At 37.2% G+C, this 17,823-nt stretch overlaps 1 protein-coding gene across 1 annotated transcript in view; it reads right to left on the minus strand.

Annotated features, from left to right (window-relative positions):
* Positions 1 to 535: 535 nt before the first annotated feature.
* LOC139935931 (protein diaphanous homolog 2-like) overlaps positions 536 to 17,823 on the minus strand; it is a 44,102-nt gene continuing 26,814 nt past the window's right edge. Inside the window, exons 11-24 of the mRNA XM_071930573.1 lie at positions 17,071 to 17,135; positions 13,957 to 14,061; positions 12,703 to 13,116; positions 12,202 to 12,313; positions 11,983 to 12,090; positions 11,291 to 11,487; positions 10,748 to 10,834; positions 10,336 to 10,488; positions 9,374 to 9,503; positions 8,691 to 8,815; positions 7,502 to 7,666; positions 6,569 to 6,704; positions 5,891 to 6,001; positions 536 to 4,595 (exon numbers count right to left, since the gene is read on the minus strand). Coding sequence (XP_071786674.1) covers positions 4,381 to 4,595; positions 5,891 to 6,001; positions 6,569 to 6,704; positions 7,502 to 7,666; positions 8,691 to 8,815; positions 9,374 to 9,503; positions 10,336 to 10,488; positions 10,748 to 10,834; positions 11,291 to 11,487; positions 11,983 to 12,090; positions 12,202 to 12,313; positions 12,703 to 13,116; positions 13,957 to 14,061; positions 17,071 to 17,135 — 2,123 coding nt within the window. The 3' untranslated portion in view covers positions 536 to 4,380. The remainder of the gene's footprint in view (positions 4,596 to 5,890; positions 6,002 to 6,568; positions 6,705 to 7,501; positions 7,667 to 8,690; positions 8,816 to 9,373; positions 9,504 to 10,335; positions 10,489 to 10,747; positions 10,835 to 11,290; positions 11,488 to 11,982; positions 12,091 to 12,201; positions 12,314 to 12,702; positions 13,117 to 13,956; positions 14,062 to 17,070; positions 17,136 to 17,823) is intronic.

Below are 17,823 nucleotides of genomic sequence, written 5' to 3' on the forward strand. Positions count from 1 at the left end.
ATTGTTACGTCACTTGTGTGCTTACCGCAAATTACCCTTGCTTACGGTAAACAGCTTCATGAAATAGAAATTCTGCTAAGGGACGCTCGGTAAGCACAAAACAGCTGCTTACATGTTTTATGAAATTGGGTCCAGAGCATTGACCACCATTGGGGATAAACATGCATTCCTGCGAGGCTAAAATTTGCCGCTAACCTGTAACCAAATTCATAAAGGTGTTAAGCAGAAAATACTGCCTGACAAATTTCTTTGCTAAGCAAAAGTTGAGGGGGGCACCAGCCACAATAAGCAAACTTACTGTAATTTTGACTGGTAGCTTACAGACTTTATCAAATTGGACCCGTTGAATTACGCTTGCCGTAACCACAGAATTCCCTGCTTCGGTTAGTTGTGATTCTTTGCTAACGGTAAGTAGAGCCATGGAACTGGGCCCAGGTTTTTTAGTGTAGAATGCAGTTAGGTCATAGCTAGTAGCATTGAATTAGACAAATAATACCATCATGTGTTACTATCTTTATTCAAATAAAGTAGCCAGTTATCAGCTTTTGACTCATATTGTGTGCACATAAAAAGAAAATGCAGAAAACGCTCAAATTAAATACAAATAATGCGATAATGATTAAGTCTATACATGTGTATGATGAGTATGCATGTTGTTAAGACAACTACTTTAAATCATCAATTCAAACTTTTTCATTTATTACAACAGTTGTATGAGTCATTCAAATATTAATAAAACATTTGTATTTGACCATGAAAATGGACCACACAACTAGTTGTACCATATAATAGTGCTCTACCAGACTACATTTTCATAAATTCACATGCTTGTGGAATTCATCATAATTGTGAAAAATCACTTTACAAATTAATACAAATTTGCACTATGAATTGTCATATTTTGTGAAGTTTTTTAAACTGTATTTCATCAGTGACTTAATTTGTCAAATGTTTCATTCATACCTGAATAGGCACCTCATCAAATTAAAGCAGAAGTTCAAGTAATGGTGGTCAATATCCAAGTTACCAATTCTTTAAACTGTATGATCATTGTCAACATACCCTAGTTTAACTTTGAAATTGCATAATCAACAGGAAACGGCAGTGAAAGTATTCACATAAGCATAGGCATAGTAATCAAAATGTAAATAATTAATTTACTCTAACAACCAAGAACATTATGAGTTAAAATATATTTTATTTCTTTCTTGTACAGCTTCATGTACTTTTGGGGTCATTTGGTTCAAGCTATACACCCCCACCCCCACAACAAAATTAAAATAATAACAACCTAAATAAATAGGCCCCTAACAGGTATGGAATTCGCGCAGGCCTTGGAGGCCATTGGCTTCATTGCCCTAGAGCCCAATTTCATAGAGCTGCTTAAGCACAAAATAGAGCTTTAAAAAATTCTGCTAAGCAGATATGAACAGAAAACCCGCCACAGATTGTACAGGTGACATGGTAGTTTGGCTGGTAAGTGTATTCCGAAAAGTATAATTTTGTTGTGCTTAGCTACTTTTTGTGCTTACGCAGCTCTATGAAATTGGGCCCTGGTCTTGGACTTTGTGCCCTTCAAAGGTTTCCCATTCACTTTAATATTTTCCAATGGAAGTGCCCTTCGCAAAATGAAAAAGGCCTTGCCCTTTCAACATGTTTAAAGATGAATTTCCATGCTTGCCCTATATAATTTAATAATAATTTAAAAAAAACTTTGCAAAATAACCTAATAAGTGCACAGACAAACATTTTTCAGCACAGGAAGAATCTGCTTGCAATTTATCCAAGCCAAAATATCATGAACAACACAATTTTTTTTTTAGCAGTAATACTTGTAAAGATCATAGTGTGCCAAACAATTTAAGTGACGAGTTACAATGTATTGGAAGATTCATGTGAAAACAAATACAAATTGTTGTTTTTGGTTTTATCATTTCTTAAAAGGAAGCAAACGTATATCCCCTAATGATGGGATACTGCACATGAGGTGCATATCACAAAGCCTTTTCACCACAGAATATTCAGAAAGTTATCACTTTGCATTTATTTTTAAATAAACAAAATTTAGAAAAAAAGTGTGCTTTAGTCTGCAGTTGCTCTTCAATACTGTTAAATCCTGTTTATGAAGATTCAGTATATCACAAGGCAACTAGGGGCAATTTCTTATGTATATAGAGACTGCATAAATATCTACATAGTTAAACCAGTACATGTGTTTATGGTAAATAACTATCTACAACATCATTTACAGGGTAATTTGTTTTTAACATATGAAAATGTCTCAACTTTGTATCTACAACATAACCAAATCTGTATATTGATATACTTTAATTTTTTTTAGTAACTTCATTTCCCATAATTATGCTTTCTCTAGATTAATCTGGCCATACAAACTACTATTATTTGAATAATAAATCGGTCAGTAATATCACTATATATGCAAATCCTGAAAAATATAGGCTCAATGATGAAAACAAATTATAACATAATATAACAATCTCTATTTGGTTTTTCTCAAAACATGATACCTTATAATGAAGTATAATGGTGTAAGATTGGAATACAGGCGTTTTCTTAAAGGAAGGGTAATACTTTTGTAATGATCCCAAAAGAAAAGCAAACTTATTAGAAAGATGGTAGTAAGCATCCTGCAAATTAGTTTGTCTTAATATCTCAGTTGATTGGAAAACATTAAAAATTTGTCAAATATTTGAATCTCCAAACAATTGATGAAAATACTGTTACAGTTTGTTGATGTTTTCGCAACAAGTAGGCCGTGTTCAACCAAAACTTTGACAGGTATCTCAAGTTATTGTATCTTTCTTGATAATTTAAATTTATCAACAGATCTGCACTTTGTTGACACAACCAAAACTATGACCCTACCCTTTAAAGTGTTTCTATCTTAAAACCTAAAGCTGTTTCACATATACAGGGCCAATTTACAGGACATAAAGTCAGGGGAGTTTTTACCCTGCCACAACATGTTCTGTTCACACTCAATGCAATTTTTCTCAGGAAGGATGCATACTCTCTATGCTAACCTCATGGCCACGGTTCCCAAGAATGGGAAACTATTTCCCATGGGAAATTTTTTTTCCCCCAGGATATTGCATTGGTTAGCAATTCAAAGTTTAAAAAAGAGCAACACAACTTTTATTGGAACTTGCTTGTGTGAAAGCGGCTTAAACTATATTGAATCTCATGACTTGCATTATGATCTTTTTTATCAGTTTTCTGATGAGCCATGATGCAAGTTTATCAAACTTCCTGTTTATTAATAAAATTTAATCAGGTCACTCCAAATGTAACCAAATATTTAAAGTATGCTATAACATGGGCAGTAATCGATCCATAAATAAAAGCTCACCTTTCTCTAGGTTGACAACAGTGATAAAACGTTCATACCATTGTTACATTTAACTATTGATATCTAAAGGACAGGAGTGAATGTATCACACCTATAACATTTCTCACAATATGAAATGTATTTCAATTTTTAAACCTTTCAAGTTTTGGATTGGAATGGATACGTTTTTCATTTGAAATGGAATATAATTTCCCTCAACCATGGAGAGGAGTAAATGTAAATAAATTTATCATGTTAAATTAATGAAATAGTGTAACGTTTATTCTATGCGAAACTAGCAAACACTGCCTAAAATATTAGTACAGTTATTCTTGTGAAAGCCCTGACAGTTACAAAGAAAGATAACAACTAAAATTATTTGTTGCTCAGTAATGCCTTTTATAGAAATATGTTTTGAGTATAGAAAGGATGTGGCACTAGAAATGCCTACACACACTTTTTGTCCTTATCATTGATTTGGCACTCTTCCAATTCTCTAAACATCACAAGGCACAAGCAGCAAAGTGTAGTTAGAGTACAAAGAATTGCTTCAAGTTTACTAACTGTTACTGCTCCTTATTTCATAGCAGGTCAACTATGCAATATGTACAAAGCTCTAAAAGGTTTAAACAAGCAAGACTAACATAAACGTCATCTCCCCCAAAATTTGTAGAAAAATAGTGACAATTTTTTCCTCAACACAAAAGTTCCAGAAGCACCATGTTAAAACACTTAAGGAAGAAAAATGACTGATACACGTTTATCCAAATTGTATATCTCTGGTCCTCTTCTCTCCAGCTCCTTTTTATTCACACATCTACATTTCTGTCAACTCCTCAGTATCAAGTTATGATGGTCATCACAGATTGTTGCCAACTCACTGAAGTCAAACTCTGAGTGCATATTGGAATGGGAGGAATATCAGAACGCTATGGAGCATCAGTGAAGCTAAGAGCCAGTACAACAATGGTCCAATGACAGTGACTTCATGAAAAGAGCACACATTGCTGGGACACTGAGGTCAGATGGCACTATAAATTTTTCAATCTTTCCATTAAATCCTCTCCTTCTTTGCCGTCTCCCCATGCCTTCTTTGGCTTCCGCTGTCGATTTCTGTTGTTGGGTACAGCATTCTTGACATTCTGTGCAGTCGGCTCTTCATCATCAATTGCAATCTCTGATGTTGTCAATGAGGGGGGACGACCAACTCTTGATCTTGTTCTTTCTAGTTGTTTTCTTCTTTCAGCTGCAGAGAAATGTAAATGTAATCATTTAGTAAATCTACGCAGGTATAACTCAAAAACAAAGTTAGTAAACAACTCTTATTTAAGCATTTACAGTAACAACCTACAATAATCTGCTGTGTGCCTCTGAGTAGGTATACACATTCAAACCGGGGACCTATAACAAGAGAGGACAATGGAGTTCACGGTTCAGGAAAGGTCCACAGTTGGAAAACGTGTACAACACCAATGGGAGCTATTGCAAAAAAGATTGAGTGTTAGCAAAAGAGGGACAATAGTAGGTCCACAGTTGCAGGCGTATACAAGTGTGTGTGTGTGCTTGGTTAGGTATACACATTCAAACCGGGTGAAGGTCCTCAGTTTTGGAGAGTGTCTACAAAACCAACAGGAGCTGTTGCCAAGCAACAAACAAAAAGGGACAATAGGAGGTCCCTTATTTAAGCCAATTCACCGGTTACTTTACAAAACTAAACAATGCCACCCCACAAGGTACTCTTTGTTCTAGTGTATTACCTAAAACACAAGGTACTCTTTGTTCTAGTGTATTGCCTGAAACACCATCCAGGTGTTTTGACAGAAAGACCACAGCTCCCCAGTGCTCTTTACCAATCATGTTTTCATGGTCATTGTTTCTTAGAGTAATTACCAAAGGTATACCCTCCCTTTAAATTTCGAAATACTCTGTGTCAACCTTTTATCCGCCCTTCCCATCAACATGGACATTATACAAATATTGACTGCTTCGAGTGCTATGGTTAAAACTGTGACTCCCGAGGTGATCCCCGGAGCGTTCTATTTTCCCGAGGCGAAGCCGAGGGAAAATAGAACGCTACGGGGATCACCGAGGGAGTCATAGTTTTTAACCATTGCACGAGTAAAAGCAGTCAATATTTGTTTTATAACACCCCAAACATTTCTTAATACTGTACTTTTATTATTATGTTACAGACCTGAATGCTACAATCCACGGACGACGCGAATACAGATTGCAAACACTTTTACTTACTGTGCTGCATGTAGTGTCGTGCAATCCGAAATGGTTACAGACTATTAATTTATCATCCTCGTACACGCAACGGACGTCTGGGTACTGCACGCCATGTGCTAGTCTTCGGACTAGCGCATGGCAAACCGACGCACTATCACACGGCCGTCGTCTAGCAAAACTAAGACATGTCATGTGACGCGCTCTAAACCAATGAGCAGGCAGAATACTTGCAAGGGGTGTTATAATGCAGAATATGACACTTGTGTGAGTGCAAGATGATGACCCTGTCTTCTTGATTACATAACCTACCTCCTGCAGGTCTTGGTGTTCTCTTCCTTCCTCCTTTATCACCTCTTGTGAAAGCTGTACCACTCTGTAGAGCTTCCAAGAGGTTATCCATCACACCAGACTGGTCATCATCTTTTGATAAAACACATAAATAATTATCGCCAAGATTAGAAAGCATATGGTTTTTAATCCATTTCTAATGATTGAATGACACAGCCTCTCATTTAAGTACCTCAAGATTGCCTTTGTGCATGATTGCCATTATGGAATTAGCGGCATTGCATGGTGAGGTATCAATGTATATTTGGTTTGCAGTAACACCATGTGTATATTTACTTGCTGTGTAGATTACATTCTTTGAAAACTTGTCTGCTTTAGTCGCGAGAAAACCTACTCGGCGGAAGTAAGGTTTTATGGTTACAATTATTTTGAGTAATTGTCAATAGTGTCCAGTGCCTTTAAGATAGCCAAATCTGTGAAAATTTTGACTCAATTGGTCTTAAATGTTGCAAGAAAACAAATTTGAGTGCTTTCAGAAATATATTTGAGTGTGAGATTACCCCTTTCACAAAAAATATGTTACTTCTGAGGGAGCTGTTCCTCACAATGTTTTATACTAGCAACAGCTCCCCGTTGCTCGTTACCAAGTAAGTTTTCATGCTAACAGTTATAGTGTATTAAGACACACCATGAACTAACCTAATTTCATGCCTGCCAGTTGATCCTTCTTCTTCTTCTTAGCCATCTTCTCCTCCTCTGCTTTCAGCTTAGCCTCCCTGTTTTTTCTAGCTTTTTCCTCTGCGTCACGTCTCTTTTGGTTTTCTTTGGCTGATTGCTGTCAACAAAAACAACAACAATTCAGAGAATTCATAACGTGTGATAGTTGTTTGCTTTGTTTTTCTTTTGAGTGAGTGAGATGCTCCAAATTGGTTCGTTCCATATCATTTTTACACTTACAGAGAGATTCCTTAATCTAAACAAATTAATTTAGCCAGCAACATCAAGAAGTGCCCCGAAAAAATCCTTGCAGCCAAACTGTGTTTGAAATTAAGTTTATTTTGAAGTTACTGGTTCGTAGAATGTTTCAAATTTAATCATTGAAATTCAACATATCAGGGAAGAAGAGCCATCTTAAATCATACAAATCTGTTTTAAATTATGTTCATAACATATTTAATTAATGAGCAATTATTTAATAACAGGATTGTCAAACATGGTCTGTGTGTGGTTTGTGAAAATGCAAAATCCGCAGCACTCGTGTTTAGCATTGCAGTTGCAGATACACAAAGTGACAAATAATTGTTGGCACTTTGTGAACACAAAATTCCAGGTTCTTAGATTTGCCTAAGAATATACAAACCTATAGATGATTTTGGGACCTATAATTTTTTAAATTTTTACAATGGAAACAACCCAAAAAGTCAAGATAAGTTTGCTTACCAGTTGTTTTGTTTTTTGCACTTTGCAAGGTTGCTGACATTTAAATTTATTGATTTATTTATTCATTCATTTGGAAAACAGCTGGCTATATTGATGGTGAATGAAAACAAACTGTAGTTTGATCAAAAGAAACACTCAATTGCAATTTAATTTAATTTCTTCGCAGCCTAGATGCATATGAGGCATTTTTACCTTGTATTCATCCAAGAATATCTTCAGATCTCCAAAGAAATCCTCAAATGGTCTCTTCTTAATGTCAAAGCAGTAGAACTCTCCAAGATACTGGTATATATCTGTCATCTTGGTGAACATACTCTCCAGGGTCTCACATTGCTCTTTTGCTGTGACCACAAACTCGTACAAAATAAGGGTTAAGGAACTTACTCTATTGTCATTTGTTACTATGAAACAAAGTGTCATTATAACTAATAGAGATGTTAATTAGATGCATTGTGATGTCATTTTAGGGTTAGCTTGTGATCAGTGCTGTAGCCACGGTTGGCAGTGCTGGGTGGGCCTGCCCAGAACAAACAAACCAATTTGCCCAGCACTCTGAGCAAACTGCACTGTGCTGCCAAGCACAGATTTCCCCCAGATTGCACTTGATGGCCCCATAGCTAAACATGAATAATTTTGTGGATTCATTCGCCCATCACTAAAATTGGTCTAGCTACCACACTTGTAATAACTAACCCCTTCATCATAACCAACATGACAACAATACATCTTAACGGACAATCAAATATCAGTAGAGTTGCATTTTTGTAACACTTGTCACAATGATAAATATACACCACACTACAGACACATTACATTATGCAAAACGCTGTTGGTAAGCGGAGGTTACAGCACATTTCTACGCATCAAAAACAGCTGTAGACCGTATTGACTAACCTCTTTGTGGCTATAAAATGTGCCATCTTGTAGGGCAAACCGTATGCGCATCCAATGAAGCACGCAGCACTCCCAGTTTGATTTCTATAACACACGTACGCAAACGCTAACAGACGCCATGTTGTAGAGCAGGTGTTGAATGGTGACGTCGTATTTAATACAGTCTATAGACCATATGGAATATGGCATTACCATAATATTATTACCATTCAAACATCTGCCCACAACATGGCGCCTTTGAGCGTGTGCGTGCATGCGCACTGAAAATCAAACCAGTAACGCTGCGTACTGCATGCTTCATTGATGTACGCGCTTCAATGCGAGATAGCCACTTTTATAGCAAAAACGGGGTTATTCAATACGCTCTATTGTCCAAAAGGCTGCCTCCTTTTGCCTCAGATAGGGCACTATTTGAGAGTGTGACGTCATACGTAAGGGGTCCAATTAAAACTAAGCAATGTGCTTCAAATAGATAACAAAAGGATATTCCCATGACTTCTTTGAACCTATCGTTGCCTTCTTTGCTTGGTACAAATGATTTGATGTCACTCTCCAGCTGTTTAATCTGCTTCTGCATGTTGCGTATGTTAGTGCTGATCGTATCTACAGAGACTACAATTACAATGACATTGGATTCAGTCCATGCTAAAGTTTGAAATTACATGTTGGCCAAAAAAGGAGTTGATGATTTAAACTTTAGAAAAAGCATTATGCCAACTTTGCACAGTGACTTTTATAAAATGATTGTTACCGCAAAAAAGGTAAGATTTAGAGAAATACTTTTGTATAAATCTACTCCGTTTGCACCATTTGATATTATGAACTAAGCTAAACTATGAAATGCTAAGTGGATCTAAGACTAATTGAAATGTCACAAAATGCAGATTAATCAAGATTGTCATCCAAATACAATCAGTGACATATGGATTAAACTGTTCACATCCCATTTCCCGAGTTCAATTGATCTTAACTGTGAATCAATCTTAACTGCTGAGTAAAGTGTGATGTCACAATACAAATCACTATGTTAATCTTGACAACTCCTCTAATGATGAATCTTAGTGCTTTGTGAAATCGAGCCGAGGTGTCTACAATACCAAGTTGATAGTTACAATTTACAAATCAAAGCATCCATAGACACAAGGGAGGACAAGGAGCATCATTTCTTACCTCTGGCCGCCTTCTCCACATGACCAATCTCCTCAACAAACTCTGCTACTTCTGGATATTTTGTTTCAATAGTTTCCGCCAAGAAATTCAAGAAGTTGATTTTGTTGTCTATTGATTTTGTCCCACGAAGCTGAGAAATTAAAATTGGTAGAAAAAAACCTGTTTGTATTGTCCTCTTTTTAAAATTGCATAGGTCTTTGTGGTTGGGAAGCAGTTTGCAACAGCTAATTATAACTTCTCTTTTAATATTCACACTAGTCATATAAATCAGTTCAAAATTGATGCAAGTAAAGTCTGGCAATACAAGTTATTGTGAATATAGAGACTGCTCCTGGCAATTTAAATAAAACAAACAATTTTAGTAAAGTACCTAAGGTACCTATACTTCAAGAACAAGAAATAAAACAGTGTGACTCAAGTAAACCTTTTTATTTTCACTGGAAATCTTCAACAGTGAAAAATACAAGGTTGGTTTTTATACTTCAAGAGTTTTTGTCTTCTCAAAACTATGACATTGAACAAGAAATAAAACGGTGTGATTAAAGTTCACCTTTATATTTTCACTGGAATCCTTCAACAGTGACAAGCCTTGTATCAGTGTCACTGAGCATCAATGGCTATAATGGCTGAGTACTACTAGCACTTACAATGCTGTGTTTTAGTCTATCAAGGCCTTTGCATGTGTGCATGGCTGGTCATCATCAACATGACAGATGTGACTTAGTGTATGAGATACACAAGGGTGGAGCCAAGTTGCTGTATTTAGAGTCAGGCTATTATTCATCAGGGGCTCAATTTCATAACACATGACCTTTTGCTGTGACATTTTATTTATTTTTTTTGAGGGGGGGGGGGGGTTTAGTGGGGTTTTTTTTTGGGGGGGGGGGTGATTTGGAAAGTCAATTTTTAGCCTCTGCTTGCTGACATTTTCTGTGTTTATTCAAAATGAGAAATGTACTCACTTTTGTTAAGTAATTGAGGTCAAATCCCAAAGACTGTGCATTCCTGGATCCAGCATTCATGTAGTTACCAAACAGTAGTAGTATCTCCAGTAACCTCTTGAACTTCTTACTGTCACGTACTTCCTCACATGCTTTGGTACCCATTACAACAACCTACACCAAACACAGACAAACAAACAAGAAATCCTTTAACCAGAGGTCTCCTTCAGGATTACCAAGTATGAGGCACAAAAGCAACTTTGAAAAATTTTGCGCCTCGAAGCTTCAATGCTTTTTACTTAAATGTCTTATTATTTCCATCACTTCAGAGAAAATAATCTTAAATTTAGAATGTACTTTATAAATGTTAATTTAAAATGGTATGTTTAACAATTCTGCAAACAAATTTGGACAAGGAAGACAAATTACTCACTGGTTTGATGTCGTTAATACATTCCTGAAACTTCATTTTAAAACTCATAGACTGAAGTCTGGGTATAAGACGTTTGATAGATCCAATCTGGAACCAAGAACCAAAACACAGCATTAACATTTGACGTAGAACATTTTTGGTACCATATTCATAATAGTAGTCCCAGCCAAGTTTCTATACCTTCCACCCAGGTAGTACTTAAAAAGCAGGACAGTTCTTTTTAGAATTGAGAAGTCTCCCAAACAATCATATAAATCTGCTCCGCAGTAGTAGAATATGGAAGTAAATGGTGTAACTGCAAACCAAATGTATATTAATATCAGGATATTATGTTCCTGGCAAATTTAAATGTGCTTTCCCACAATTCATGCATTACCTATTAAAAATAAATTACACTACCGAACACAAAAAGAAAGACTCAAAAGTGATTTCCTTGTGTGGTACCATACTCCCACCCTGATCAATGTATGTGATTGCAAGTTCCCCTTTCCAATAAGTCAGTATCTGTAATAGACAGTACAGTAAGTTGAAATAGTGACTCACAATAACACAGAACTGTTCAGCTTCTGCCATGTCATCATACTCCTCTTTGAGTGCAAAGACACTGTTGATCTGTTCAGGTTCAGGGAGATTGTTTAGCAGTGATTGGATCATACCCTCATTCAGACGATTCTCATCAATCTCAAGGATCCAACGTTTCATATCCACATGGGGAACTCTCAAGGAACCTAGTAGAATAGCTGAAACACACATAGAATATAAACATAGTAAATAAAAGTAGCTTGGCTAGCTGTGAATTTGCATACTGTGTTGTACATAATAAATACAAGAAGCTTGGCATACTGTGTTGTACAAATTCATCCATGTTAATTGAGGTGATAGCAGGTACCAACTGCAACTATGGCCACAGCATTCGCAAACAGACACCAACCCTAAGAAATCTATGAAACGATTCAGGTTTACTGAAGTTTCGGGTGAAAAAGTTTCCATAGATCCTTTCTCAAAATAGTTTATCAACAGCTGCAATGCTTTTCACAAAGTAAGTTCTGATAGTCATTAATTTGTTGGATTACTTACCAGCCTATGACCCTGTGAGTTTGAATTTATTGGTTGTACTTCAACATAAACCCATATGCTTTTTAAAAAGCTGAAATGGTGGATACATGCCAAGGTTTCATACATAAAAGACACCCATTCAAATAAGCTGGTTGTTATTCTCTCCAAGTAAGACTCACCCAAGTTCTGTCCCGTCTTGGCGTCTAAGACTTTGAAAGCCTTAGTCTTTTTCTTAGCAGATAGTTTCTTGCCATCACCATCATCTTCACCACCAAGCTTTTTGGCAGCTGGAAAGACAAGCAAATAGTTGATTTTATATTTAAATTAAATACAAACAAGATTTAGAAAATTGAAATGTGATGATTTGTCCCCGTATTAATCTCAAAAACATTGTCTACCTGCTTTGGACGCGAAAATTGAAGCCAGTTCCGTAAGTACAGTTTCATCTTCAATCTTCTCTTCATCGACATTTACCCAGAAGGAATCTTTGTTGAGTGTCCTAGGCTGAATCTATATGTACATGTAGGAAAAAAAAACTATATTTATTACAATCATAAAGATAATTTCAAAACTTTTATGTTTCACCCTTAAGTCTCCAAACCCCCTAAAATCAAATCAAATCAAACCAAATCGATTTAAAAACAAAAATGAATAAAACACTCAATGAGCGATAAACTCCAAACAGGAAACTAGTTTTATATATTTCTCATCAAATATGACACATTTTAGGCAGAAAAATGTCAATGGATGTTTTCTACTACCATCGTCATTAGACTGTGTAAGTTTTATGTAAATCTGTGATCTTCACAATTTGTTTCCAATTCTGTAACGCTCCTTTAAATTGAAGTGAAAATTGTTGACAATATTTGTCGTTTGCTATTAAACAAACACCTACATACCTTGTTCCAATTGGCCCTCTTTAATGGTGTTTGCTGACTGTATTTCTTCTTTGCCCTCATCCCATGAGGAAGAGCTGCTATAGGTGAGGGTGTAGCTGGTCCCTTTCCACCAAACATAGGCACTCCACCTGGTGGTGGTGGGGGACCAGGTGGTCCCATACCGGGTGGTGGTGGTGGCCCACCCATACCAGGTGGTGGCGGGGGTGGTGGTGGACCTCCCATTCCAGGGGGTGGGGGTGGGGGTGGAGGTGGTCCGCCACCCATCCCAGGAGGTGGGGGTGGGGGTGGAGGAGCACCGCCTGGGAATGGAGGGGGTGGAGGAGGAGGTGGACCCCCTCCTCCTGGAAGTGGAGGTGCTTGAGGTATTCCACCTGGAGGAACTGATGAGGCAGGAACAATCACACCTGATGCAAGCTGAGGAGAAAGAAATAGTTTCTCAACATTTTTCTCTCCTAATTTGGGGCTGAACAAAATAAAATTGAAAATAAATTACTGGAGCGTGCTTTTAACAAAAATTTACTAGATCGAGTTCTGAACCAGCGACCTCCAGACTAACGTGCCAGCGCTCTACCAACTGAGCTACATATCTAGCCCTATGTTGCTGGTCTCCCTATTCTGTCAGTATCTTTTTTCGGGAGTGCAAGTCAAAATAGAGTTGACTAGATCAGGATTTAAAGCTGTGACCTCCAGATGAACCCCCTGGCACCCTACTAACTGAATTTTATCTATCTAGCCCTATGGTGGCAATCTCCTATTTTGTCAATATCTTTGAGCATTCAGAACCCATACAAGCCTTTAATTGCAACACAGCCAGGGATCACACTCAAGTTTGTGATACAAATTAGGAAGCAGAGGGATCACCTTATGTGACTTTTTATTTCAAATATCAAGTAATAAACCACAAGGGAAACTGATTGGGTGAATTTTATTTCAGGTTGAACGGAACAAATTTACAAGAGCATGACTTGCGTGCCGGCACGTTAATTCGGAGGTCGCAGGTTCAAGCCTCGCTCCAGTCAATTTTTCTTTGTTTCACCCAAAATGAAACTTAGTTACTTACTTTAATTTTATTTCAAATTGTATACTAAAACTGATTCATTCAAAAACTGTCTCATTGTTCATAAAACTCTGCTATGTTCTTTAAAAGGGAGAGAGGCTATGCATGATTCAATGGCCTAGTATTATTGCAATCGAACAATGGCATAAATAAAATAAACATATGCAAAGACCCAAATGAGAAGTAACAAGTCATACCTTTGTTTCAAGTTCTGCTATTTTCTTCTCATACTCTTCATTCTTCTTGTGCGCCTGGGAGAGTTTAGCTTCTGACTCCTGCCGTGCTGTTAATTCTTGCTCCAACTGAAACATCAAGTGTAAGAGTTTACAATCAACTGTAATGTGCCAACATAAACAGACGTTTCCTCAACCAAGGTTGGAGTTTTCTCAACTGCTTCCAACAGGGAATACAATGATAAATCATACATTTGTGTATAGTCCAAGCTTAGTTTGCAAACCCCTTTTCCAAATAGATATATTGCAGTCTATAGAATCTTCTACTGACAAATGAGTGTGGGTAGACTGATCATGAATACTTGGGTCAAGATGAAGAATGACTAAGACAGGAAATGAAGACGATCACCAGGGATACCTGAGCCAGCCTTACAAGAGACCAGGGATGACATAAAGTTGTCTGAAGAGAGCAATAAACATACTCTTGGGATCAAGTATGGAGTTCATATCGGTGTCTAGAATCTCGGATATTGAGATTTAAGATTATTCGGTACATAGCAGGTGACAAGGATGAAGGAAAAAGGATTAAGACCTTTCAAGAATCATTTGGACATCCCCAACCACAGTGATGTGAATCAATAATTGAAGGATATTTTGTTTTTCTCAATACAGTATCTTGGCTATTAAACAACCATGCTTGGAATTTCCTGAAAAATAATAGTTGCAAATTGCCACGAAGGTATGGCCAAACAGTTTAAATTAAAATAAAGTTGTTATGAGTTGAGTACTTGCTAAGGGGGACCTTACATCACATATATAACACAAACATGTTTGCACATTTTAGCTGTGTAAAAACATTGAGCTTCAAGGATAGGGCAATTTGGTCAAGGGACTACTCAAATCTACGTATGAGACATCAGCTTAACAACTTCCAAGGGTAAAAGTTGGGCCTGTCTTGTACTGCAAAACAAAACATTAACCACAGTTCAAACAACACCATTTGATTTGTATGGCTTTTGCCTTTCATAGCTTAGCATGTACATGGATACACAGTTATTTTACTAGCACACTTCTCCTTTTTTGGACTACCTATGAACCCATCATGTACTCATTCATCCTACTACTAGTTACAATGATGCAGCTTTAGAAATTATTATCTGCTCAAGCCTACATGTGATCACAGTGGCCCAACTGAAGGACATCAATCACAATGTTGTGGGTTCGAATCCAACCAAGCTAACTGCTGATTTCACAATGACTAGAATAGGTATTGTGTGTGTTTAACCCCATGTGGGATTTTACTGAGTTCCATTGACGGTAAGATCATTTAAACAAACAAATCCCAACAAACAAACAACATCTATTGACCCCTTGCACGCCATCACATGCGGCGACTGTCCATGCTCACGATGTTGGTGGGCATTAGGTTTACACCTCCCCTTAAGTGCGCGCTTCACTGAAAAGCGCACAGCAACATTGCCCACCAGTATGACGCATCAAAGACTATTCTGATGATGACCTCAGGTGAATTGGGTCAATAGGCAATAAACATGGAGTCCCACCACAGACACATTGCCTCTTAAGACTAAAGGAGATAGTACACTTGCTTTTTTAAATAAAGGACAGCACTTTCACACATGTCCAGAAAGCCTGGAATTTCCAGTGTCCCAATGAAATAAAAAAGGACTTGAAATATTTCCAATTATTTAATGATTCATAAACAGGACATCTTATATAGTACGCCCACGTGCATGGATAATGGTCAATCCTTCTTCTCCTGGAATTCAACTCACTCTATAGTAGTAGAATCCCACTGGGTGTGTTTCGATTGTTTTCTTTTATGATCTATCATCACAGGAAACTCTAAATGGCAACTATGAGTTTGTCTTTGGAGCCCATGGGCACTAAATCGTCAACTATTTAATAGAGTCCAGACGCCTACAATTGGGATATAAAGTGGGGGCATGTCAAAGTAGGGCAGTTGATAAGTTCCCCCAGGTACTGATTTCCTTGTGATACAGTGGGCTCACCTGGGAGCAAACACAGGATGAGTTGTCATTGAACACTTTCCAGTATATGTCTATAATTTTCTGCATCTTCACTGTGAGCAACTCATGTAATTAAGGTGTAATTTTGGAGCATTGGTGTAGCTTATTTAATTTGCAAAAAGATGAATGATTAATACCCTCTGTGCTACAGACTGTGCCAGTTTTGCATCTATTCAAATGTTTACCTCCGAAAAGGGACAGTTTTAATGTTTCCATCATATGTTGAAGTAATGCATTTTGGAAAACGTTTGAATATGTCCGAGACTTTGGAAGGGAAGCAGATGTTTATTGTTTCCATATGGTTCGGCAAATGCTTGCAGAATGATTCATTCCATAATCGCAACCATTTGTTTCTTAAACAAATGCTTTACATGAACTGCTCATGGGGTTTGTGGCAGTACAGAAGGCAACAAATAAAATGGGTTGTTCATCCGGCTGTGAAACTTTGCTCCAATATTAAAACTATGGTTGGGGATTGGCCCACACCCCATGGCCAACTGCTTGGAGTGAATGCAAGGGACCCGACGGAAAGGGCCAAGTGGAGAAGAGCCATAGGGAGAAAGCAGGCCAACCAAGAACAGGTTGAACACCAGACTTGAAACCGAAACGATGATGATGTTGATGTTCACTCTAGCGAGTCATGGTTGCAATATTAAATTATCATGTCAAACAAAAAGTCATGCTTGGTTGAACTAGACAATATGTTTATCATTGTTGTTCTTCATCTGCAATCAGGCAGTGATGCATGGTGTATGAAGAGACATACTGTGAAGACAATTTCATTCCCAAGGAGGCCTATTCCACATTGTGTAATCTCTTCTTAATTGGGGCAATTATACTTCAAATTATATTTAAAATACCTGGGACAGTTCATCCATTCTAATTGACTAAAAGACTAAAAACTACTATGGCCTTTTTCGAAACCACGGCTTCGGCTTCGTCCTCTCGTCTGAAACCCTGGGCGTGTATACACAAAGCATGCATCATTGTCAAAACAACCGCAGGGCCAAGCTAGCCAGAGCCTAGTCCAAAGCCAAATCCAGTCGTTTCGAAAAGGGCCTATGTGGCAAATCAACAGAAATGTACTTACCTCTTTTTCTAACTTATGTGCCTTCGTTTCTAATGTTTCATAAAATGCCTTTTCCTTAAGACCCTCTGAAATATAAAAAGGAAAAGGGAAATCAATTGATGTACATTAATGTTTACATACATGACATTTCTTTTTCTTCAAAAATGAAACACTATTTAGAATAGAACAACTTGCCATTGGTTAGCAAACTTATCTAAATATGCCTCATCTTTTAGATTCTGTATACATTTGGTAATGACTCTGAAAGTTAGTGGCAATAAAAATTTACTCGGTAAGAAGTACAGCAGCTTTGGAGAGTTTAATGCATTTCCAGGAAACTTTTCACTTGGAAGTACTGCGATTATGGAAAAACAGATCACTTTTTATCCCTCAAAATTGAATCTGAGAAGTGCATTACAGTAACTTTCTCAGATAGTGTATTTAAATTGCAGATTATTTTTTCTGCATGGACATAACCGCTCCAGAGTTCTGGCACTATCTCAAAAACGCTACCACCTTTTAAAATGAATTTTTACACAGGTTAGTTTATAGGATTTAAAAAGACAATGAGTTCCAATTAGCAAACATATAAAACGCCTTTTTAAAGAGTTGTTAATATTACCCCCTGATTTGTTTATTGTGACGTCACACTTCTTTTAAAATAAAGATTGATACAGATAGAATCAGTCTGAGCTCTACATTAATCCAAAAAGGAGGCAAAATGAAATTTCACACAATATTTAATTAGCTTGAAATAAATGAATAAATTTACAG

This window comes from Asterias amurensis, chromosome 4 (assembly GCF_032118995.1).
Source record: "Asterias amurensis chromosome 4, ASM3211899v1".
Classification (NCBI taxonomy): domain Eukaryota; kingdom Metazoa; phylum Echinodermata; class Asteroidea; order Forcipulatida; family Asteriidae; genus Asterias; species Asterias amurensis.